Source organism: Zeus faber (assembly GCF_960531495.2).
Source record: "Zeus faber genome assembly, chromosome: 12".
NCBI classification, from domain to species: domain Eukaryota; kingdom Metazoa; phylum Chordata; class Actinopteri; order Zeiformes; family Zeidae; genus Zeus; species Zeus faber.
Window position 1 is genome coordinate 12,226,054 of NC_137196.1, and position 10,624 is coordinate 12,236,677.

The window sequence follows — 10,624 nt, forward strand, 5'->3', positions numbered from 1 at the left end:
AAAGTTAAAAGCCTAAATTAAGATGAAAAAGATGAAAAATGAAGCAAAAAGAGCTATAAGTTAAAGGCTTACAAGATGAAAAATAAAGTTTGAGAAAAAATGGGGAAAACCTTAAAGATTAAAAGGATAATTTGTTAAAAGTCTGGCCAAAGTGAAAATCTTGATGAAATAAGTTGAAGTTTTTGGAGAATCTGATGTGGTGCTGGTCAGACATGTCTTTTTCCTTTTGGTGTGAGTGTGCCTGTGTGTGTGTGTGAGTGTGCCGCTGCGAAAGAGGTGTGAAGAGATTTGTGTATTGTTCGTGTATATGTATAAACGATATATAGAATACATGGGTTATTAAATAGGTATACATATGTGGTGAGCAGTTAAATAATACATAAAAAGAAACATTTCTTGCCCCTTTAGTGATAAATATATATCAGCCTGTTTATGGACTTTGTAAAGTTAATAATAAAGATTATGAGCCTTTCTTAAAGGACGTTTGATAAATATATATGAGCCTTTTTTTTAAAGGATGTTTTATAAATATATATGAGCCTTTTTTTTAAAGGATGTTTTATAAATATATATGAGCCTTTTTCTTTAAGGACGTTTCTTTCATTTGATAACAAAATGAGCCTTCTTGAGAGAAGGACTAGAATCACCAGAAACAGTCTGCCTACACATGCATGTACACATTCAGACAAGAAAAGAGAATCTCCTGCTCGAATTATGGGTAGGATTTGTGGATTGTTTGGTTGGTGTATGAGTTTTTTCTCTTTGTGCTTGGAGTGTGTGACAGTGCTTGCTGTGAGTTCTGTTGGTTAAAGGAGCAGATAGTCTTGGTGAATTAGAAGGAACAGCTGGCTTTTTGATGCAAGAGAAGAGGTTTTGTGTTTCGGATGCTGAGTGCAAGGAACCAGCTTTTATTTATGACTGTGCGTGGCCTAGGGGAGCTAAGACAGGATGTTCGCTCGCTGACAACTAGTGCAAACTGGTCAAACTGGAAAGTGTGACTAAATTTAAGAGGTGGAGCAAGGGGTGGTGCTTCATACAGAGTGGAACTTAGTCGACTCCCCCTGACAAGAGGGGTGGAGAAGAGGTATAAAGTAATATATAAATAAATAAATATTAAAATAAAATAAAATAAAATATATAGAAATACAATTGAATTAAATAGGAAAATAGAATAAAAATAATTAATTTGAGGTGGTATTAGATTGACTAATATACTCTGTAGATTTAAATGCGTACTATGGACAAAAGTGAACATTGCTTTATTTCAAATGCGCGAGAAATAAAAAAGCTGATAATGTATGTCTCATTGAATTGTATTATAGTATGTAGAATTTAGAGTGGTCTTAGGACACTAAACTCTTGTGTTGTTCTTTTTGTTCTTCACAGACACCGGGAGCTTGCGGATGACAGCGCATAAGAAATTCTGAATTCCTTGAATAAGGCCAGTACGGATTATCCACAAACTCTTTTCAATAGACACCTGCATTAACCTATATGTGCGTACATCTAGTTATAACCTACATGATTGCTTGTTCTCACATATAGGATTACAGTAGTTCTTTTTCTTATATAGCGTTTGCAATTAGTTAGTAAGAGACTTGGCAACGGATTGACTAATCAAGGCGTTCGCCTATTTAATGGAGCATTATTGATTTTATTAATCACATGCGGAAAAAACTGATTTGATTTAAATACGGTTGAGTGCTGTGAATATTGGTTTCATTATCTGAGTATGGTCTACCTTGATTGAGCCTATTTTGAAAGTGAACATTGATGGACATTTTGATAATTTTAGATAAATGAGTATGATCAGATGTATCAGATCATGAACAAGTGAAGTTGCTTTCACAAGTGGGAAGCTATTGTCTCCTTTGGGGTTGGAAAATTCAGTTGTTTTTGGTTGAGTGTGATTACACGGTGCTTTATAAATAATTTTTAAATAAATCAATTCGATTTAAAGTAAAAGAAATGGATACAAAAATTACAAAAGTAATCACTCCTATTGATGTAGTGCGAAAAAATAATCCTCTTATTAAAGATATTGCAAAAATATCAGGAAAATGGAGCAAGAAGTGGCCTGACATTGAACAACCAGCTGAAGGAACTCTTAACCCGGATGTGATTAAAACAATGCAGGTGCTTGTGTCCACATATAAAGTAAATCAAAAGAAAGGAAAAAGAGGGTTGCTGTTCGTAAAGGAGGGACGGACATGGTTCGAAGCTGCAAAGGAAAAAAGAGAACAAAGTAGAAAAGAAATAAAGAAAAATGAAAAGGAAGCAGAAAAATTGATGGAGAAGATTACCGCACCCTTCTCACACACAGCATCTGTAAAGAAGCCCCCGCCTTATGAGAAGGAGGTGAAGTTCACTGATGTTTATCCCCAGCTCCCAGTGATGACAACGGAGGGCTACTATCTCTTCAAAGATGAGGATGAGCAAATTGATTATGTCATAGGCAGATGTGCAATCTGTCTTAAAAACAATGTTCGAAGGGGTGTGATGAATCCACCCGGTCACATTCCAACTCCGACAGCTCCCATGCGTGAGTTGGCTGTGGATTTTGTTGACATGATAAGACCAGTAGTAGGTAAAAGATACATGTTAGTCGTCGTGGATAGATTTTCCCGGTGGCCTGAAGCATGTCCAACCAAGCGTAAAGATGCTCACTCAGTTGCCAAGTTCTTGTGTCGTGAGGTCATAAGCAGGTGGGGACTTCCAGATCGCATATCTTCAGATAATGGGAAAGTGTTTGTGGATAAAACAGTAAAATTAATTCTGTAAAAATTGGGAATTAAACAACATCTAGGAGCTGTTTATCATCCCCAAAGCCAAGGTGTTCGTGAAAAATTGAATGGCGTGCTGAAAAATCGCATTGTTAAAATCTGTCAGCATGCAGGTCTGAATTGGGTAGAGGTGTGTAGTTAGAAGCTAACACTAGTAGAGAAATATCTATTCTGAATATCTGATTCCATCATAGACTCAAGTCTATTTTTCACTGAGAAAATGCATGGACAAAGGGGGGAAAAGGAATAATGTTAATCATATACAAGAATAATGTTAAAGTATAATGCAAAAGTGAAATTATTATACTGTATTTGATGTGTGTGCAAGATACTGGCTGGTGAATTTTTCTCCCAGGGCCAGTATGAGGTTGGCTGTGTCTGGAGATCCTAACGGCCTAATGGACTTGACCACTCAAACATGGACATTCAAAAATGGAGGATGAAAATGGACGACAGACCCTGAATGAGGACATCATGATCAGGAGTGTCGAGTGAAATATTATGAAAAGTTGATGGTGTTAAAAAGCAACAGTTCAATACATACATATGTGTTATTCATGTTTTTACAATATTGGAGTTTGTTTATTACAATGTAGCCTGTATTATTGATGAAAAGTCTGTACTCTAGACTAGATATTTTTAGCGAGACATATTACTTTGATTTAGTATTGTTTTCTTTGAAGTTTTCTGTAACAGGGTGAAATGGATATATTGGGACCTCAGGTGTTTTATTCTTTTGCGGGGTTTTGAGGGACATTGATGATAGGCAGGGACAGGCTCATTGGAGGGGTCGACCAGCCTGACTTTGGACAAATTTTTTGATTTATTTCTGAGGTTCTGAATGTATGCATTTACATGCAACATCCTGTACAGTTGTCTAATAGTACAATAGGTGGTTGCCTTGGGCAGAGGGACCTTGAGAGAATTTTCCTGTCTTGATTGTTTTGTTGAAAGAACTAAGAAAGGAAGCTGCCAGATGGGTTTTTTGCTCTCACACTCCACAAATTTATTGTATTGCTACGACTAAGCATGTTCAGAAGGGTATAATATAATCATTTTGTTTGTTAGTAGGTGATTTCTATTAGGCCAATTAACGTCGTAAGTTCAATAACTCTTATCTCTGTCGAGACTTTGTGTAGTCTCGCAGGGGGGGAAATATGAGGTGTCTTGGAATGTGTGGCGTCCCAAGACAGCCCCACCGTATATGATAATTACTAACAGACGGTGCCAGGGGTCCTGGTGATAAGGGAGGTGGAATGTGACCTGAGACCTATGTAGGGGAACCAGATGATCTGTCGTTGGGCAAGCATAAAAGCCCGCCCAAGTTGCATTCGGCAGGGAATCCATCCGGCTTGGTTCTCTCCTGGACTTCCGAGGCAAAGTCTGGTCTGATGCTGTTCTTTTGTAATAAATCTTTTATTTTACTCAAGTCAGCGTCAGCGGTCACTCCTTCTTCATCAACACATCAAATTCATCAAGAAACTACAAGTTCAACCCATCTTTCCAGCCGCAAGCCGGTATTTAGTCAACAGCAATTCCTGGGAGGACTGGTAAACAGGCTCGAAGCTGCAAACACAAAAGTGTCATAAACCAAGCGTTGTTTAGAGGTGACACTTTTGGTCATGGGAAGACATCAAGTATACAAACATCAACACAGGACTCCAACACCTATTTGGCCTTTCTTGAACTGGCTTCTGTATTCGGCGTGCAGGACATTGCCTACAAGTTGGTCAGCAAGGTCGATGTGCAGAGATGGATGGCTGGATCAGGCCGTCGCCTGAGCGATAAACAGATTGTTACGACATGGTGGTTGCAATAACAGAGCGGGAGAGGGTGGGGGCAGGAAGGAGAGACAGACGAGCCACACGGAGATCCGTCATCCGGTTTTGGTAAACACATCCGAAAAACCCGGAAACAAAAAAAAAAGAACGGAATCTTCTCGGAGCCAAAGTCACACAGTATTTATGACTGCAATCTGTGGTTACGGAGAGCTGCTCTTGTTTCCTCCACTCTATCTATACGGTTTCCATAAACACAAGCTCCAACAGAGCGATGTCAAGCTGTTCATACTCAACACAAACAAGGCGTCCTCCGTCACGGACCTTTGTCTGGAGCAGTGGTTCTCAAACTTTTTTTAGTAGTGCATCGCCTCCAAGATTTTTTTTCAGCTGAGTACCCCGTCCACTGGCATTAGGAGAAAAAATAAAATAAACATAAATGATATACTGTATATGCATCTGTGGTGTGGGGATGGTGTTGTTTGAGCAGCCACACCTGACCTGGGTCTAGGTAATTGGGCCCCAGGATCAGAGTGGCTGCATACCTGCTGCTCCTTGGTTGGTCTAACAAGCAACAGGTAAAACCCCCACCCCCACACTCACTCAGGAGAGGAGCCCTTGTCATGATCCATGTCCGTCTGCTCCTGGGCTTATTCCACCAGCCCACTCATTACAATAAACTGTGTGTCTGAAACCCCGTCGTCTGTGTCTTTGTGCCGGAGGTCCCTGAAAACGCCACTTGGGTGGTGTGTGGTAGGTGAAAGTGCCACAGCGGGGTATGAGGGTTTTTTTTTTCGGTTTTTTTATACATACGTATATAACCAACTTTTTTTTGTCTGAGTACCCCCTCCAGTGCCCCAAAGTACCCCTAGGACTACAAGTACTCATTTGAGAAACACTGGTCTGAAGAAAGGTTTGGATGACCCACGGGCGTTCTACGCACTAAAATAAAATACAAAATGCACCAGCATACCTGGATGTTTTCTTTTGGCTTATGCAGGCATTTGCATGGACTTCTGCTTTTCTGTCAATAGCCAAAGGCAGAAAGTTCACAACAACAACACTAGCTAAATGTTTTGTCAATTTTTACATCTTTCATAACCGTGTGGGAGTTCAGGCCTGAAAAATAATGTCAAAAAGAAAATTTCTGATGTAATTTTGTGATATATTAGTATACTGCCATAATCCAAATGAGAAGAATAAGCAGGTAGTTTTTGAGATTCTGGGTCATTTTTTTAAAACCCCCATTTGGGAACTATTAAGTGGTAGCGTGTCCGTTTCCGTGATATGGAAAGTTAGATCTGTGGCATTTGGAATTTGGAGCATCTGTTTTACTCCCAAATTAAATGAGGAGTGGAAAGAGTACGAAACAAAATGAAACGTTTCTCCACCAGTTCGATGGAATGGAGATAGTGAGAGGATCCATTCTGCATCAAGGCGACAATGAGAGATGCATAGAAGCCGGTCTTCTTTTGATAGCACCGATTTCAATGTTTGCTCTTTCCCACACTCCGGATGATCAAGGTCACATGGTCTACCAAGCAAATGGCGTTCCATGTATTGCATCAACTCCTACACGTCACTTTCTTCAAATGAATTTGAGGCAATTACAAAAGTCAGAACAATCACACATGAAGTGGAATAGGATAACGCCTTATCTGGTCCAGATACGGCAATTGAAAGCGTTGCGTGAAGCGTGGTGTTGATGGCAGGGGTACAGTGAGTCAGGACTGTCCTGGAGTTAATCTGTGGTGGACAGCATCTAATTGGATTTCAAAATTAAAGCCTAACGTGCGGGGAGCACTTTTGACACGGGTGATTGGGCTAATTTGGCAACGTCGGCCCCTTGTCACATCACACATCACGCTTTGGATTTTAAAACAGTAAATCACTCAACCCCCGAATCCAGCCCCTTCCTCATACATTAGGCTGATAAATCGCCTGCATCACAGCAGGAAATATCCATTTACAAATGTCAGGGAACGGCCCCGCCAATCAGGGGACTTTGACATTTTGGCAAGAAGTTTGATAGTGACTATGCCTAAAAGGAGACAGGGACACAGAGAAATGTCTTTTAAAATAATACTGGTGGTATATTTGGCGCCTTCCCATTACTTCCAATTGTATTTTCTCTCTCATTTCTACCCATCTATCCCTCGCTCTCTCTTTCTCTCTCTCTCTCTCTCTCTCTCTCTCTCTCCCTTACTCTGTCTAAGTCTTTACTCGGAGTCTGAGCATTGTCCCCAGTCTGGAGTATGTTCGAGTCAATCGATAATTGATTTAATTAGGAGGAAAAGACAGATATGTTCCTTAAAGCGTTATGGATTGGGGGCATTCTGATGAAAAGAGGTTGTCAGGGGGGACGGCGTCCGGCGTTAATTCCGTTGATTGATTTATACTGTACGGTCAATCAGTTTGATGAGGAGTGGGAGCCACGGACACTGCCCGGCACCTCCACCTCCTGATGTATGGCGAAGGGGGACAACCGGCTAACAGTTTCATTACATTACCGCCCCGCCCTCAGATCTCCTTCTAATCTCACTCATTTCATATCAGCGTTACAGTATAATCACAAGGAAGGATCTGTGTCTTTGTACCGGACGCCACCTTTCCACACAGTTATGAGATGCTCTGCATGTCGTTATAGGAGTCAGAGCTTAATGGTCGCTTTAGTGCGTGTTTGTGCGCGTGCGTGCGTGCGTGGTGCGCGCGCGCGCGTGTGCGTGTGTGTGTGCGTGTGCCCAGGATAATGAGGTTGTGACGTTAGACGTTAAAGTAGATCTAGCCTTGAAGGTTCATAAAACCCCAGCAATTAGGTGGAAATTAGATTACCCACCAAGGTGATTTGGGGGAGGTTTATCCAAAGTAAGTGTACAAAAAAAGCTAAATCAACTGGGGGAAAAAAAAGTGTGCATTCTGTGTGTTTCCGCTGTGTCCATATAATCTGTTGCTGGTATTCGATGAGAAAGTTGTGTTTAATTCTCTCTTAAGCTCTCCATTGTAGGAAGCTTCGTGCAAGTATTCATGATAAAGGTAACAATTACTCGCTCCTGTTTGTACTGCAGTTACTGCACAGCACAGCCATTGTTGAAGTGCGTTTGCGTGTGTGCGTGTGTGCGTGTGTGTGTGTGTGTATACGTGTGCGCAAGAATTCCAGAGAAGGCACACATGTAATCATCTGGCTTGTGACTGAGTCTATGAAAAGAGCTGCCTGACCAGGACAGTGTGCAGCATTACGACATGCGGTCAAGTGACCGCTTGATCATTTCCAAGGAATAACTCCTTAGAAATAGCAGAGAGGCGCTCGGGGCGGGATACTTAAAGGGACATGGGGACTGGGGAGAAATGGAGAAAAATCTGATTTCCTTCATTAATGTATCAATACGGGCCACAATAAAATGACTTACTGCCGAAACCCATTTTTATTTGTCAGAACTCAAATTCGAGCCTCGAGATATGTTCATATTTTCTTTTTATCCGTCGTTGCTCGCAGGAAATATACATAAGAGCTGGAGAGCCCTGAAGGAACTGCAACGCGGACAGTTGAGCCGCACTAAATCCAACTCCTGTCCAACATAAATCCATAGGCTTGTAAGCGTCCAAAAAGTTGTCCGCAGTTGTCAACACACTGTTCGAGTTTGGAGAAAAAATACACATTTTTGGGACTAACAACACCCAAATTGACCGCATAATTAAATTCTGTTCCTGGAATGTCCCATTATCTCATCAAATCGGCCCACTGTCAAAGCCCTTGGATCAGCCAATGAATGAAAGTGCGACAAATGGAGTCAGAATGTAGAATTAGACTGGACTACTGCAGCAGATATTGGAACTTGACTGTGTGTGTGTGTGTGTGTGTGTGTGTGTGTGTGTGTGTGTGTGCGTGCGTGCGCGCGTGCGTGTGCGTGTGTGTGTGTGTGTGTGTGTGTGTGTGCGCGCCTTACCTGATATCTCGGACTGGGGCACACCCTCCAGGGAGAAGCCCTTGCCGCTGTAAAACTGTCTGATATCCGAGCAGCTCCGGGCTTTGCTGGCACCTCGGTCCCCGGACACGGGGGCCCTCAGCGCGCACAGCAGCACCGCTGCCACGATGAAGAGATCCATCCCCAGAACCGACGCGTACACTGCGAGACGAGTGGGAAGCCCCCCCTAAAAAACAAGATGTTCCCCAATAAGTCCTTGGTCCTGGCAGTGTCCCAAAAGGGCTCTGTCACCCGCCTCCTGTTCCGTCGGATTCCTTGCGCAAATAGACGCTGGAGTCCTCCTGGCGCAAAGTGCAGCCCGGACCGACGCGCTCCAAAACCCAGAGCGTCGCGTCTTTTTTTATTTTTTTATTTTATTTTTTTTTAATTTAAAAGGTTTATTTTTTTTTTCCCTTCACCGCGCGGCGGCCGGTCCCTTATTCCCACGCGTCGGCGTGTTCTCCGGTCCCGCCCGTGGAAAGACAACGAGACAGTCAGGTGACGCGCGCCGCGGATCGGGAACACAGTAACTAGTGTGAGCCGCGCGTACTGTGCCTGTGCTGCGCTGACAGCTCGAGCTGCGCGGCGGGGGGGGGTCGGTTTTTGGGGAGAGAGGGGGGGGGGGGTCGGACTCACTGTTGTTTCCCGCAGCTTCACGGAGCGCCGCGATCCGAACACCGGAGCCCGGGAGGGAGGGAGGGAGGGAGAGAGAGAGCGAGAGCGAGAGAGAGAGAGAGGGAGGGAGGGAGGGAGGGCAGGGAGAGAGATAAGGAGTGAGGGGGGAGAGAATTTTTGAATTGAGAAAATCCTTTTATTGGACTCGTTTTACAGCTGTACACAAACAAAATGCGTTACACAGTATAAATAAAGGCTCCCATCACATTTTTTTTTTTTTACCTCATAATAATAAATCAAATCATACCGACCGATGCAGAGGGATGGTGCGAGAGAGGGATCGGACTCGTGCAGGAACGAGACGCGTTCCCTATTAGATTTGCACAGGCTGCTGATACAGGGGCATGGCTGTGCTCGGTCTCTTTCGCTATTGACATTAAATGTTTTATCAAAAACTTCTTGGAGCTCACATGGAGCCTTTTCACAGCAGAACGGCGCCTTCCCCTTCTCGGGTTTTACTTTCTGCTGTACGTCACAGGCCCCGTTTGGAAACCCTGGACAGTGCAAAGCAAGAATGCACCATTCCAGACGGCACACACACACACACACACACACACACACACACGCACGCACGCACGCACAAACACACGCACGCACGCACGCACTGCAGATCGGCGTTGAGCGCCTCTCCTCCAATCAGCAGCGAGTGCGCCTGCGCCTGCTCGTCAATTTTCAAGGCGCAATTAAAGTGCGAACAGGTTGCAACGCGCCACCAGTGTCACCGGCAGTTTACCTTTTGGAATAGACGCGGAGCATCCGTACGGTACCTTTATATGTATATTTACTATTCAATTTTTTGTCTATTTTTATTCCTGAGTTATTTATTCATTATATTTATCTTTTATTTTATTTTGTTCATTATAATAGGTTTTTATTTAGTTATCAATAATAAGTAATTCGTATATTTATTTATTTATTAGTTTGTTTGTTGATTTGTTTATTTATTTATGTTTAGTTTGTGAAATGTGATACTAAGTGCATTAAGACAATATATATATATCTTTTGTAATTCCTTAACAAGCCTCTTGGGTTGGTTTGGTCTGTCCTGCACATTTTCTTTCAACTTCGCTTGTATAATCTTTTTTTCCCTTTTGTCACTGTTACAGCTTTTACCTCTTATTTCTGCTTATAACCCTGTGTAAATATATTACTCACACAGAATATATTTATTTATCTATTTTTTTTTCATCAAAAACCATCCCCCTTTATCTAATTGTTCCACTGTCCGTATTGCGTTTCTTATATGCAATGAATACAATTAAATAAACTAAACCTGTACGCAACCTGGCTCCTGCCGGCTCTTTACTTTACACCAAACAGCATACATCGTGTCACCTCAGGTCCCGTCCTAAAACACACCAGTTATCCCAGTGTTTTGAAAAGCTCCTTGTTACATACATACACAAATACATACATGCATACATAC

At 42.5% G+C, this 10,624-nt stretch overlaps 1 protein-coding gene across 1 annotated transcript in view; it reads right to left on the reverse strand.

Moving 5' to 3' along the window:
• The window catches only part of LOC307238159 (glypican-1-like), a 71,923-nt gene extending 62,856 nt beyond the window's left edge, over positions 1-9,067 (reverse strand). The window contains exon 1 of the mRNA XM_080011045.1: positions 8,506-9,067. Within this exon, the coding sequence (XP_079867171.1) occupies positions 8,506-8,665 (160 nt within the window). The 5' untranslated portion in view covers positions 8,666-9,067. The remainder of the gene's footprint in view (positions 1-8,505) is intronic.
• Between the last annotated feature and the right edge of the window lie 1,557 nt (positions 9,068-10,624).